The 14,794-nt window shown below is 33.9% G+C and overlaps 1 protein-coding gene across 5 annotated transcripts in view; it reads left to right on the forward strand.

The window, feature by feature from the left end:
• Positions 1 to 14,794, forward strand: part of USO1 (USO1 vesicle transport factor) — a 91,661-nt gene that overhangs the window by 37,198 nt on the left and 39,669 nt on the right. For 3 of the 5 annotated variants that reach the window (XM_041760188.1, XM_041760190.1, XM_041760191.1), the window contains 4 exons: positions 8,899 to 8,999; positions 9,389 to 9,491; positions 9,639 to 9,694; positions 14,306 to 14,426. In XM_041760188.1, the coding sequence (XP_041616122.1) occupies positions 8,899 to 8,999; positions 9,389 to 9,491; positions 9,639 to 9,694; positions 14,306 to 14,426 (381 nt within the window). Of the gene's footprint in view, positions 1 to 277; positions 290 to 8,898; positions 9,000 to 9,388; positions 9,492 to 9,638; positions 9,695 to 14,305; positions 14,427 to 14,794 lie in introns of all 5 variants that reach the window. The other 2 variants (XM_041760187.1, XM_041760189.1) reach the window with 1 other exon arrangement.

Genomic DNA, 14,794 nt, shown 5'->3' on the forward strand with positions numbered 1-14,794 from the left:
TGACATAATGAACTCCGTTTTACAGTTCTTCACCTTGAGGATATTTACAGTCCTTTATTTAATAATAAATCTGTCTCACAATCCTGAATATATAGTATATGCTATATTTCTTTCAGGCTGTATCAGATATTTGAATAAAATGATTGAGTCTCTTCTTCAAGAGATTTTATTGCTTATTTGACATTTTTAAGCTCTTATTTATTTTATTGTGAATATTCAACATAGAAACTGTTTTATTCATTGTCCACTTTTTATTTATTTTTGTCTACCTTTTCAGATGATGTGGAAGGTAAAAGATTGCATTTACATATGCTTGATGCTTTTAGGCATAATTCCTGGTAATATAAAAGGACACTATCAAGTGATTATTTCTTCTGGTTGGTAAAAAAAAATGTTGAGATTTGTTTCACTATATAAGAATTCTCTAATTAAAGGGAAATGTTTGATAATCTGATATTGCTATTAATTTTTTCTGTAGCTACTAAATTTATTGTCTAGAACACAGAAAATAGTACATCTTAAACAACAGTAAAGCCTTTTCTCTGGCAGGATAGCTTATTCAAATTACTTGTTTGTATACTTCTTGGAGAAAATTTTTGAGAATTTTTATTTAAAAATAAAAATATTTGAGTATGTATACATACATATGTATATATATAAATTTTACATGTATTCAACAAGAACTGGAAAGGTATTCCAGGTTAGAGAACACTTATATATTGATATTGTCCCTTTAAAATAATGCATGCACAGTGTTTGGTTAGTGACATTTTTTATATTAACTCATAGAACTCACCAATATTGTTTTTCCTTTTTCTGGTGGTCTGTTTCAAGTTCCATTTATATTTAATATTAATATTTCTTTTCCTCATAATTAAAGTAATGACATTTTATTTAATTTTGTTTTGCCATTTTTCCTGAGAACCTTAACTTTTTAAAAATGAGGAAGGGAATATCCTTATCTAAATAAAATTGGTTTAAAATAGTATATAACAAAGTTAATTGTACTTAACAAGAAACTAACTTATTAAAGTGTTATTATAACATGTATAACCTTATATATAGCTATATAAAGTATATAGCCTTACCTTTGTGACATTTGTTTTTTGTTTTGTTTTTTAAAGATATTTATTTATTTTATTTATTTGAGAGAGAGAGCAAGAAGGAGAAAGTGTGAGCCAGCATGAGTGGAGGAGGTGTAAAGGGAGAAACAGACTCCCGCCACGCAGGGAGCCAGATGTGGGAGTTGATCCTGGGACTCCAGGATCATGACCTAAGCCAAAGGCAGATGCTTAACTGATTGAGCCACCCAGGAGCCCTCTATGAGACATTAGAACCCCTTGTTTGAAAACAGAAAATACCAAAGTTTTATGCCTTTACTCTTATGAAAATAAACTGATTTCCTTACTAGATAATAGAGATTAGTCGTAGTTGTTTCCATTGTTGTTTCATCATTTTTGGACAGAGCTCTAAAATCTACAGTGCTTTCATGTCCATTATCTTATTTGAGCCTCAAAGCAGCCTGTGAGGTAGGTGGTATTTTTCTCTTTTCTAAAGGTGAGAAAAATTAATTAAAGACGAAAAAATAGAAGCCCAGAGATCATGTAATTTATATAATATCATCTAGTAAGTAGGATAACAGTAAATTTTTTTTAAGATTTATTTATTTATTTTAGAGAAAGAGAACATGAGCAGGAGGGTCAAAGGGAGACGGAGACAGAATCTCAAGCTGACTCTGTGCTGAGTGCAGAGCCTGACTTGGGGTTTGATCTCAGGACCCTGAGGTCACAACCTGAGCTGAAACCCAGGAGTTGAATGCTTAACCAAGGATGCCACCCAGTGCTCCAACAGTTTTTTTTATTATGCTTTTTTTTTTTAAGTATCCCATAGATTTGTTTTCTTTTTGTTTTGTTTCAAATTTTTATTTAAATTCTAGTTTGTTAAATAGATTTCTGATTTAATAAATAGTGACCATTTTTCTGACTAGATTATCTTTAGTAAATCTTATAATTTACATAACTAGTTTATGGAAGATTTAGACAAACATTAAAAATACAATGTGCTTGTTTAATTGAGCACAGTGTCAGAGATTACTTGATACTCCTTCAGCATGAGTTAGGACTACTTTTACTAGAATATCTCTTTCTATAAAGCAGTGTTGTCTTCTGTAATATGGTTATGAACTTGATATGTAGTAGAATTCCAAAACAGGGTCAAGAAATGTTTTTTTGGTTTTTCCTCTCTTTTTTTTTTTTTTTTTTTTCCTTTGAGAAAGAAAAAGAGAGCATGTGAAAGTGCATTTTTCAAGTGGAGAAGTGGAAGGAGAGGCAAAGGGGAAGAGAGAATCTTAAGTAGGCTCCAGGCCCAGCACAGAGCCCTACTGAGATTATTACCTGAGGCAAAATTAAGAGTTGATCTCTTAACCGACTGAGACTGAGCCACGCAGGCATTCCCCCAGAAATGTTTTAAAATATTATTTATATTTCTGGAGAAATTAAAACTGTAAATAAACATTTGAAGAATAAAAATATATATACATATTTTGTTTAAAGCCAGTCATATAAATAGGACTAAAATATTTCCAGAGGTATACAATAAGGACTTGTAAGAAAGCAATCTTTAATTTGATAGAACTATCTTAGATTTATGTTCACTATAGTAACAAAGTACCATTTAGTTGGAACAGTACCATTTAGATTCTTGGAACAGGATTATATTTTACTAGTTCAGTTCAAAACATTGATCTTAATTATATACTGTTAAGCCACAGTATTTTAAGGAGTTTACAGAAAAAAAATCAAATGTGTTAACTCTTACTTCTTGCCAAGTTTTTAGCTTGTGCTCAATGCAGATATTGAATTAAACAGTTTCTTGGGTTAAACTTGCATTTCATAAGGTGTAGCATAAAAGTCTCAGAGTCCTCTGTATTAAAAGGGCCCATAGTTAAATAAACTTTACATACTGTATTCCTCTCTGAAGCATCACAAAATTTACATTAGTATATTAAGTGCTGAGAATTCTGCAGTAAAGAAACCTATTCAACTTTGTTTAATCCAAATACATTTGTGCAAAGGCAGTTGTTTTCATCAAATACTTGATAACATGCCACACTGTCCTGCATTTTGAGAAATACTAACCAAGGCTTAAACCCCTAGCTTAGTTATTTGCATTTATCCACATAAAAACTTTTCAGCATTTTAAAAAACATTTCATAGGAAGAATTCATTAAGTCCATATGTTTTTTTCCCTTCCATTTTAGATTAGTTTTAATAATATTCTCCCAAATTCAGTGATTTTTATTTTGAGCGATTCTCTAGAGATCAACAATCTTTTGGCCATAGGGCATTGTCTGTCTTATAAGGAAGGTTGTGTGACCCACTTAATATTTGAGATCATTTAAATAAGTTGCCAGTATTACAAATTGGGAGCTTTCTTTTTTTTTTTATAAATTTATTTTTTATTGGTGTTCAATTTGCCAACATATAGAGTAATACCCAGTGCTCATCCGTCAAGTGCCCCCCTCAGTGCCTGTCACCCAGTCACCCCAATCCCCTGTCCACCTCCCCTTCCACCACCCCTCGTTTCCCAGAGTTAGGAGTCTCTCATGTTCTGTCTCCCTTTCTGATATTTCCCACTCATTTTTTCTCCTTTCCCTTTTATTCCCTTTCACTATTTTTTATATTCCCCAAATGAATGAGACCATGTAATGTTTGTCCTTCTCCGATTGACTTATTTCACTCAGCATAATACCCTCCAGTTCCATCCACATCGAAGCAAATGGTGGGTATTTGTCGTTTCTTTTTTTTTTTTTTTTTTGTATTTGTCGTTTCTAATGGCTGAGTAATATTCCATTGTATACATATACCACAGCTTCTTTATCCATTCATCTTTCGATGGACACCGAGGCTCCTTCCATAGTTTGGCTATTGTGGACATTGCTATGAACATCGGGGTACAGATGTCCCAGCGTTTCATTGCATCTGTATCTTTGGGGTAAATCAAATTGGGAGCTTTCACATGAGATTTTGGGAGGGGGGGGGGTTTGTGGTTTGTTTTTTTTTTTTAAGATTTTATTCATTTATTTGACAGAGAGCACAAGCAGGGGATGGGGCAGGCAGAGAGAGAGAGAAGTAGGGGAAAATGCAGGGCTGATTCCCAGAGCCCTGGGATCATGGCCTGAGCCGAAGGCAGACACTTAACCAAATGAGCTACCTAAGCACCCCTCACATGAGATTTTGGATTTTTAGATTTCTATTTTTTAAAATTCTGAAAACTGATGACAGCTGGGCCTGCATTCCCACTTGGCAGTCAATTGCTGCTTCCCATAGGCAGGGCATATACTCTCCAGCCTTCCTGTTGTCTTACAGCAGCCTGCTTCACTCACATATATTACTGTCTTCCCCTGTAGTTGAGTTTTTATTCTCCACCATATACACAACACCGAAATAAAAACCAGATTTGGATTTCTTCTCCCTCACAACAGCTTTTTTTTTTTTTTTTTTAAGATTTTATTTTATTTATTTATTAGAGAGAATGCAGGTGAGAGTGCAAGGGGGGTGGGCAGGGAGGGGAAAGAGAGGGGCAGAGAATTCTAAGCCCAAGGCTGGGCTTTATCCCACAACCCAAAATCGGGACCTGAGCCAAAACCAAGAGTTGGATGCCTACCTGACTGAGCCACCCAGGTGCCCCGTAACAGCATTCTTGAAGTATAATTGAAATATAATGATTGCACATAAGTTACAATATGATGAGTTTTGACATATGTATAAACCCATGAAACTGTCATCACCACCACCAAAATAATGAACATATCCAGAAATTCCCTTGTGCTTGTTTGTAATCAATCCCTCTTCATAGGCCTCATTTAGTCACATATCTGCTTTTATTGCTGTGGATTACTTGGCATTTTTCTAGAATTTTTTATAAATGAGACCATACAGTATATACTTTCTTCTTTGTTTTTTGGGTTTTTTTTTTTTTTTGTCCGACTTCTTTCCTATAACATAATTATTTTTATTTTCATCCATGTTTATATCAATAGTTAAATTTTTAAAAATTGTTGAGGGACGCCTAGGTGGCCCAGCGATTGAGCATTTGGCTCAGGGCATGATCCCGGAGTTCCGAGATTGAGTCCCACATCAGGCTTCCTGCATGGAGCCTGCTTCTCCCTCTGCCTGTGTCTCTGCCTCTCTCTCTCTTTCTGCGTCTTTCATAAATAAATAAAATCTTTTAAAAATAAATAAAAAAATAAATAATTGTTAAGTATGATTCTGTTGTATGAATATACAACAGTTTGTTCATTCCCCTGTTGTTGGTCATTTGGGGTTGTTTCTGGTTTTTAGCTATGACATGTAAAGCTTTTGTGAACATTCACATACAAGTCTTTGTGTGGACATATGTTTTCATTTCTCTTCAGTAAATACCTAGGAGTAGAATGGCTAAGTGATGTAATAGGTGTATTTTAGCTTTATAAGAAATTGCCAAACTTTTTTCAAAGTAGTTGTACCATTTTATATTCCCACTGGAATGTGCATAAGAGTATATGTATGAGAGTTCCAGGTCCTCCACATCCTCTCCAATACCTGGTATGGTGAGTCTTTTATAATTTTAGCCATTCGGGGCACCTGGGTGGCTCAGTCGGTTAAGCATCTGCCTTAGGCTCAGATCATGATCTCCAGGTCCTGGGATCTAGCCCCACATCAGGTTCCCAGCTCAGCAAGGAGCCTGCTTCTCCCTCTTCCACTCCCCCCTGCTTGTGTTTCTCTCTCTCTCTTTGTCTCTGTCTCTCTCTGTCAAATGAATGGATGGAATCCTTGAAAAAAACTTTTTTTTAGCCATTCTAATAGGTGTGAAATAATATCTCATGGTAGTTTTAATTTGTAATTTTGTAATGAATAATAATATTGAAAACTTACGTGATTTTTTTTGGTCATCCATGTAACTTTTCTTTGGTCAAGTGTTTATTCAAATTTTTTGTTTGTTTTTACTGGGGTTTTTTTTTTCTCTCATACTTGAGTTGTAAGAATTCCTTATATATTCTGTTTGTTTTTTTTAAACGTTGAAGCCTCTTTTTTTTTTAAGATTTATTTATTTGTTCATGATATATATATATAGAGAGAGAGAGAGAGAGAGGCAGAGACACAGGCAGAGGGAGAAGCAGGCCCCACTCTGGGAGCCCGACGTGGGACTCGATCCCGGGACTCCAGGATCGCGCCCTGGGCCAAAGGCAGATGCTAAACCGCTGAGCCACCCAGGGATCCCCTCCTTATATATTCTAGATACAAATTCTTTGCAGTGTTTATTTCACAAATATTTTCTTCTAGTCTGATTTTCTGAACACTGTATTTTGAAAAGCAGTTTTAATTTATTGATTTTTTAAATTTTATAATTTAGACTTTTCTATTTATGAACTCTTTGCTAAACATAAAGTGAATAAGATTTTCTCCTATGTTTTCTTTTAAAAGTTTTGTAGTTTTAACTCCTGTGTTTAGGTCTTTGGTTTCTAGTTTTACACTTGGGTTTGAGCTAGTAAGTCTGTTTCTGGACTTTCTATTTTATTGGCCTGTGTGTCTATCTTTTTGCCAATAGGATACTGTCTCGCTTACTTTAACTTCATAATAAATCTTGAAATTATGAAGTATAAGACCTCTAGCTTCGTTCCTTTTCAAAGTTCTGTTCGCTCTTTTAGGTTCTTTGCATTCCCTTATCTTAGAATCACTTTGTCAATTTCTGCCAAAAAAGGCTGACTGAGATTTTGATTCAGATGCTGTTGAATCTGTCGATTGATTTGGGGGAAACTGACATCTTAACACTATTGCACCTTCTAATGCAGGAACACAGTAATATGTTTATTTAGGTCTTCCTTTGATTTCTTTCAGTACCATTTTGGAGCTTTCAAACCATAATTCTTATACATCTCTTGTCAAATTTATCCCTAAATCTGTAACAGTTTTTAGTGCTGTTTTAAGTGGTACTATTTTTAAGTTTCGGTTTCTAATTTTTCATTGCCAGTATATAGAAATGCAGTTAATTTTGTGTATTAACCTTATATCCCATAATTATGCTAGCCTCACTTGTTAGTTCTAATAGCTTTTTTATAGATTTCATAGGATTTTTACATAAATATATCACTTGTAAATATAGTTTTATTTCTTCCTTTCCAATCTGTTATGCCTTTTATTTCTTTTTTCTACCTTATGCCTCTCCTGTACAGTGTTGACTAGAAGTGGTAAAAGTGGATATTCTTGCCTCTTTACTGCTCTCAAGTGGAAAGAATTCAGTCTTTCACCATTAAGTATGATGTTAGCTGGAAGTATTATACGGATGCTCTTTATCATACTGTTCTGTAACTTTAAGTATCATTTATATGGTTAGCACTCTCGTGTGTATGTCCAACCCAAACTTCTCTAATGACACCTAGGGTTAGCTTTATCCAACTGCTTACTTGGTATCTTTACTCAAATCTTTATAATGTGTCCCATACTTGACGTGTCCAAAATGAAACTTCTCTTTGTAATCAGCTTGTTTCTTCACAGTGTTTTTCGTCTCAGTAAATAGTAAATTTCATAAAAAAAAAATTATTACCACTAAGATCTAAGACATTCTAACTGCTTTCCTTGATTATTGCTTTTTGTCTCTATTGATTATTGTCTTTCTCTTCCCCTGGTTCCCCTGACATTCTGTTCTCAGCACAGCTGCCAGAGTAATCCTTTCAAAATTGAAGTATTTTTTAAGTAATGTAGTTTGAAGGCCTGAAAACATTTAATTCCTTTACTGACACGAGATAAGAGAAATATTTCCTGGAGTTTCTGAAGGCTAAACCCAGCATATTTGGGTACTTAGTATTGAAAAACACTTCTACTTTTGCTCTTGTCTTTTTTCTACAAATAATTAGATGTAATCATCACTGTCACTGTTGGATTGTTTTTGCTTTTCCTATCATCTGCTGGGTTTTTTTCCATTTCTAAAGTATATTAGTATTAAAATCTCACATTAGAAGAGAACTATTTGAGGGGTCTTGACTGCCAGCTCCACTGGTTTATAGTCACTGCCTGGAGCAATATGTGGAAAAGAGTTAGTTGTGTCTGGCATGGGTGAGGGAATGGGAGTAGTATATTTGCTATCTCTAAATTGCGTATATAACATAGGCAGATTTTAAATGATTATTTACTTTGGTAATTATTGCTTAAGTTTTTAGTGGTCCTTTATATTTTTTTGACGTTGAAACAATACGTAGTTTAATCTAAAGACTGTTAAGTCTTAAAGGACAATTATAAAATAATTTAAGGAATAAATGTAAAATTAAATGTCAAATTCTGATTTTATTGCCAATTAACTTTATAGTATACATATATATGTTAATTTTTTGAAAAAATACTGAAGAATATGCAGGTGATTGGTTTAATTTTATAATTAAATTATTTAACACAGTAACAAGTCAACAAGGACTCTGTGTTCAATAATGTTTTTAGAGGGAGGGAGGTTTGAAGGTATAATTTATACACAGTGAAATATACTCTTTGTAGTTGTATAGTCCTGTGTGTTTTGGTGAATGTGAATAATAGTGTAATCTCTATCATACTTGAGATAGAATATCTCTGTCACTCTACTAAGCTCCCTTGTGCCCTAATTAGAAGTTTAACCTAAAAAAAGTCTTTGAAAAGATGTGAATATCTAGATGTCTTTTCTTTGAATATCATATTTAAACATTTAAAGAATAACTATTTAAGTGACATTGAAAATTATTTTAAGGATAGTCTTTCCAGCATAATTGTGCTATCACGACCGGCCACACTATTCTAAGAAAATTATCATTTCTACTTAGCACCCTCAACAAAAAGGATACTTTAAAATAACATAGCATCATATTGAAATAACATTTTTCTTTGAATATTACAGAAGAAAATTCCACAAGACAGAGTGAGGATTTCGGAAGCCAGTTTACAGAAATTTTCATTAAGCAGCAGGAAAATGTCACTCTCCTGTTATCTTTATTGGAGGTAAATAAAGAATCTTGGTGTTTTTGTCATCTTAATAAGTTTTTGTTTGTTTTTTACCTTTTGGGTGTTACTGAGGAAGCACATACGTACCTTTTTAAGGTGAAATTTGTTGTATAATTGCAAGAGATTCACATGCATATATATAAGGACTATAATTTGTAAAAATATTGTCTGCTTATTTCCATTTTTATTTCACCTAGTCAGGAACAGTTTAATCAATTTATATTAACTATTTTCTTTTTATCGCTTTTTATTTCTTAAGTTACTTGTTAAAAATTTGCCAAACTGTGTTTATTTGTAGTTTTTGGTAGTACTATTAGTTGAAAAAAAAAATATTTTTAAAAAATGTAAATTACAGATGCTAAATATTTTAAATTCTTATATTACAGGAATTTGATTTCCATGTCCGTTGGCCTGGTGTGAAGCTTCTTACTTCTCTTTTAAAACAGCTAGGACCTCAGGTGCAGCAAATCATTTTAGTCAGTCCCATGGGTAAGTGACTCATCTTAATTTTTTATTTAAAAGTGAGGATCATTCCTAAAGAGGGGGACTGAAATGATGTGTTAATAAATTGTATAATTTGAATCACTGTTTCTGTTTTTGATCTGCCACTGTTTTTCACATGGTTATATGTTCTAGGTGTTTCAAGATTAATGGACTTATTAGCAGATTCCAGGGAAGTCATACGTAATGATGTAAGTTAAATTCGAAGAAGTCTAAGAATATGCAGCTTTTTTTTCCCATCTCTTTGCAAATGAAATCTTTGTTGATCCTTATTCAGTGTCATAAGTTAGATTTGGAAAACGGGGGTATTGGCCAATCCTTTAAACCTTTTTAAAGTTATATACAGTAGGATCACATTATTCTTTTGTTTCCTGATTATCTAATATTTTGGCATAGATTATTTTGGTATTCAAATTTATGGTTTCCACAAGTTTAGGATTTCTTTCATCCTCTTCTAAAAGGTTATATTGACACCAAATTCTGCCTCCAGAAAGAGTAAAGGAAATATCCCCAAACGTTGAACTGTGTAAACTTTTAAGAATTAGGTTTGGAACCCTCAACCTTACTTGATTGAATATGCATTTCAAATGATTTTCCTTGTAATCTTCATTTAACTATAGAGCATGATAACTCTGTAGTTATTTTCCATTCTGATTTATTTTTTTATTATTGATTTTATTATTTGCATATAAGTTTGAATATGTTATACTGATATATTTTTTTGTTGCTTAAACATTTTTGTGGTTATCTACAACTTGGTCAAGAGTATAATGCCTTTTTTTAAAATTAATTAATCTATTTATTCATGAGAGACACAAAGAGACAGAGACACAGGCAGGGGGAGAAGCCGGCTCCATGTAGGGAAACCAATGGAGGACTCGATCCTGGGACTCTGGGACCACACCCCAAACTGGAGGCAGACGCCCCACCTCTGAACCACCCAGGTGTCCCTTAAAATGTTTTTAAAGATTTTATTTTTAAGTAATCTCCACACCCAATGTGGGGTTCAAACTCACAACCCTGAGATCAAGACCTGAGCTGAGATAAAAAATTGGACACTTCACCTGACTGAGCCACCCAGGCACCCTACTTTTTTTCTCAGTTTTTATATGACACAGATAAAAAGATTCTCTTTGTATGTTGCTTTTCTTTAATTTAAGATTAGGGATTAGGTTTATATTTTTGATTTAACCTCTAGATTCTTTGTTTTTATGTTTTACAGCCACCTTTTCTTGGGTTTAGTAAACATGGTCATTTGAATTTTTTGTGAATAATTACAATTATAACCTTATGTAATAAATCACACCATAATACACCTCAGTTGACACCAGAAACCAGAGGCAACTAAACGGCACCTCTGATGGTTCTTATTGGCACTCTGTGATCGCCTGAAACAATATACTACCTTTTTCCACTCCCATGTCTTTTTCTTTTTTTATTATTTAAAAATTATTTTCTTGTTGGTAAATTGAACACCAATAAAAATTAATTAAAAAAATAAAAATAAAAATTATTTTCTTTTTTCTTTTTTAACCAACTTTCTAGTTGTATTCAGTGATAGTTGTCACCATTGAGTAGCCTCCCTGGGTGCATATCATTAAAGATTCTTAGGCCCATGTTTTATATTTTAAACCTTAATTTTTATCTGGATCAGAGAATTAGTTGGTCATTTACTATAGGCGCACTGACACTATCCTATTTATTTAGGATACTTAGTGCTTAAAAATTATCAAAAAAGATTGAAAAACTCTAGGAGATACCAGCTCACTTCTAGGTGATAGACTGTAGTTCTGTTATTGAATTTTTTATTATGAGAAATGTAAACACACACAAAAGTAGAACACAGACAAACCTGCCCTTTAAACCTATCAGTTTTCAAGATTTTGTTATATTTGTTTCATCTACCCCTCCTCTCACCACTGTCCTTTATTTATGACTGGAATGTTTAAAAGCATTGAAACAAGCAATATAATTTTGCCATTGCATACTTTAGTATACATGCTATATATATATTTTCTGATAGAACTATAATGCCAGTATCACATAATAAGTTAACCATGATGTCTTAGTCCTCAGTTTCAATAAGAACCATTTCATATTCAGGTTTTGCATTTGTCCAAGATATTTTTTACAGTTTTTTTTCAGATCGGGGTCCAGACAAGGTTCTCACATTACATCTGATTGTTATGTCTGCTAACTTATCTAAAGGCCTTGATTATGTTTTGGTTCACCTCTTTGCTGAGATATTTCCTAGATGATACAGTGAACTTAATTTTTCAACACACAAAGAAACGTAATATCTGGCTGTCTCACTTTTAGTGATCAGTGGATTTGATTTGGATCTCTCCATTGTGAATTCTCTATCAACCTTACATCAGATTTATAAGTTCTATCTGATCATTCATTAATAGTTATTGCTTTAATCGGTATTTTGTTGAGAGTTGCAAAATAATGATTTCTATAATTCTATCATTGCAAAACAATGATTTCTATAATTCTATCATTATTTCACACTTATTAAGCTATAATCTTCTGCAAAGAAGAACTTCATCAAGTAGTCTAATTTGTTACTCTGAAGTATAGTTCATACATGAAAAGCAGAATAAACAGATAAATGCCTTTAATTACCAGTTTTTAAATAAGGATTTGGTGTTCACTTTAAATTTAAATGACTGATGAGTATATTTTTCATTTTTTTTAATATTTTATTTATTTATTCATGAGAGACACAGAGAGAAAGAGAGAGAGGCAGAGACACAGGCAGAGGGAGAAGCAGGCTCCGTGCAGGGAGCCCGATGTGGGACTTGATCCCAGGTCTCCAGGATCGGGCCCTGGGCTGAAGACGGCACTAAACCGCTGAGCCACCGGGGCTGCCCATACTTTTCATTCTTAATAGTGTTTTAGTGGGTATGTTTGATTAGAGCAGTGTATCTCTTTAGTCAGAAAAAATAAACGTGTATTTAGAACTTAAAAAATATAAGTGCCATTTACATATAAACCTGGTAGCTTCCATAGAAGTTTTTTTATCTCCTTTACTACTACTACTTTTTTTTAATAGTTTATTTATTCATGAGAGACAGAGAGAGAGAGAGAGAGGCAGAGACACAGGCAGAGGGAGAAGCAGGCTCCACTCAGGGAGCCCGATACATGACTTGATCCCAGGGCCATGGGACCACGCCCCGAGCCGAAGGCATATGCTCAATCGCTGAGCCACCCAGGTGCCCCTATCTCCTTTACTTCTAATAAAAATCCTATGACAAAGATATTATCCTTGTTATACATATGGGTATACTAAGACTCAGAATTTTGTTTTTTAAGATTTTATTCATGACAAGGAGAGAGGCAGAGACACAGGTAAAGGGAGAAGCAGACTCCACAAAGGGAGCCTAATGTGGGACTCAATCCTGGGACTCAGGGATCACACCCTGGGCCAAAGGCAGATGCTCAACCGCTGAGCCACCCAGGCATCCCTAAGATTCAGAATTTATGTAATCTAGTTAAGGTTGCACAACTAGTACAGACAGCCATTTTTATTTTTATTTTTTTTTATTTTTTTTAAAGACTTTATTCATGAGAGACAGAAAGAGAGAGAGAGGCAGAGACACAGGCAGAGGGGGAAGGAGGCTCCATGCAGGGAGCCCGACATGGGACTCAATTCCGGGTCTCCAGGATCACACCCTGGGCTCAAGGCAGCACTAAACCACTGGGCCACTGGGGCTGCCCTAGGACAACCATTTTTAAAACCTACTTTATCTAACTCAGCCTTAGTGTTCTTTCTACAGCATTCCTTCCCCCCTTTGTTAGTGGTTAAATTTGAGTTGGCAGCATTAAGTGGGAGAATTTGACATCTGAAAATAACCCCTTTTACCTTTTTTTCATCTCACTTTTGAGACTTGGCAGTCAGGAAAATGAGTAGAACAAGTCTAGGAAGGCCATGGGCTTTTTAATTTTTTTTTTTTTTTTGTCTTATATGAATACTTATTTGCCCAATAAGCTAATTTGCCTTTTTTAGGGCTTCCGAACTACTCTTTTGCTATTCTTCTTTTTGTCAAGTATCTGCCTTTTTTTTTTTTTTTTTGTATCTGCCTTTTTTCCCCTAAAAAATACCATTTTTCAAAAAAAAAAATAACGGTTTTCATAAAAAATGAGGTTTCAAAGAATCAGCAAATGGTATTGTTACAAAATACTTGTTATTTAATGGTGAAATAAATAGAAATGAGTAACAGCAAGTTTTTCTTGAATGATATTGAAGAGGTTGCAGAATATATAAATTAAATCCAGCTTAAGGGAGTTAAGAAAAACTAAGAATCAGAAGCAAAGACTGCTGTGAATTGCTTTATGTTTTGTTTTGTTTTTTTTTTTTTTCTATTGACTCAGAATCAAGTTTTGGGCATTTAGAGGCCAGATAATTACAGGAGAATAGAATTCTGTTCTAGAATGTGATGATGTTTGTAATTTATATTATTGAATTCACAATTTCATACCATTGCTATTGTGAAGCACATACAAAAGCATCTCTGAGACACATTATTGTGCCCAGCTCTCTCAGGCCACAATTAAAGCTGAGTAATGATTGATGAATATGTAAGAATTGTTGCATATTTATATTGTTCAGTGAAAAGGAAATGGAATTAGGAGTTGGTAAACATGGATTCTAGTCTAGGCCCTGTCCTTTGAGATCTATAATCTTAGAGAGGCATACTGCTCACCTCTGTGAAATTTCTGCACTTCTAAAATCTGTGGTTTTTAAATGTCTTATAAAAGTTGTTCTCTACTAAACATTATCTTTTTTTCTCCGTAAGGGTGTATTACTACTGCAGGCACTAACCAGAAGCAATGGAGCAATCCAGAAAATTGTTGCTTTTGAAAATGCTTTTGAGAGACTACTGGACATTATTACAGAGGAGGGGAACAGTGATGGAGGTATAGTATGAGATTGATTGAAAGAGATTCCTTTTGTGCTCACTAAATTGTTAACTTCTAGGGAATGCCATTAGAGGGAGAAATGAGAACTCATTATATTCTTTCTTTCATTATGGTTTGTGGAGTATGGATTTCTTATTTATCCTATTTGAAAATTGTTAGGCTTCTGGAATCTAGGTTGGTGTCTTTCATCATTTCTGGAAAATCTCAGCTATCTCTCTTCAAATACTGCTCTGCTACATTTTTTCCTATCTTTCTAAACTCAGAATCAAGTTTTCTGTCATCTGATTTGACTCTCACTTTATTTTACTTTCTCTTCTGTGTTTTCCATCTTTTTGTCTTTCCAAGCTCTATTCTGGTTTATTACT

The sequence above is a fragment of the Vulpes lagopus genome, chromosome 6, assembly GCF_018345385.1.
Source record: "Vulpes lagopus strain Blue_001 chromosome 6, ASM1834538v1, whole genome shotgun sequence".
NCBI classification, from domain to species: Eukaryota; Metazoa; Chordata; class Mammalia; order Carnivora; family Canidae; genus Vulpes; species Vulpes lagopus.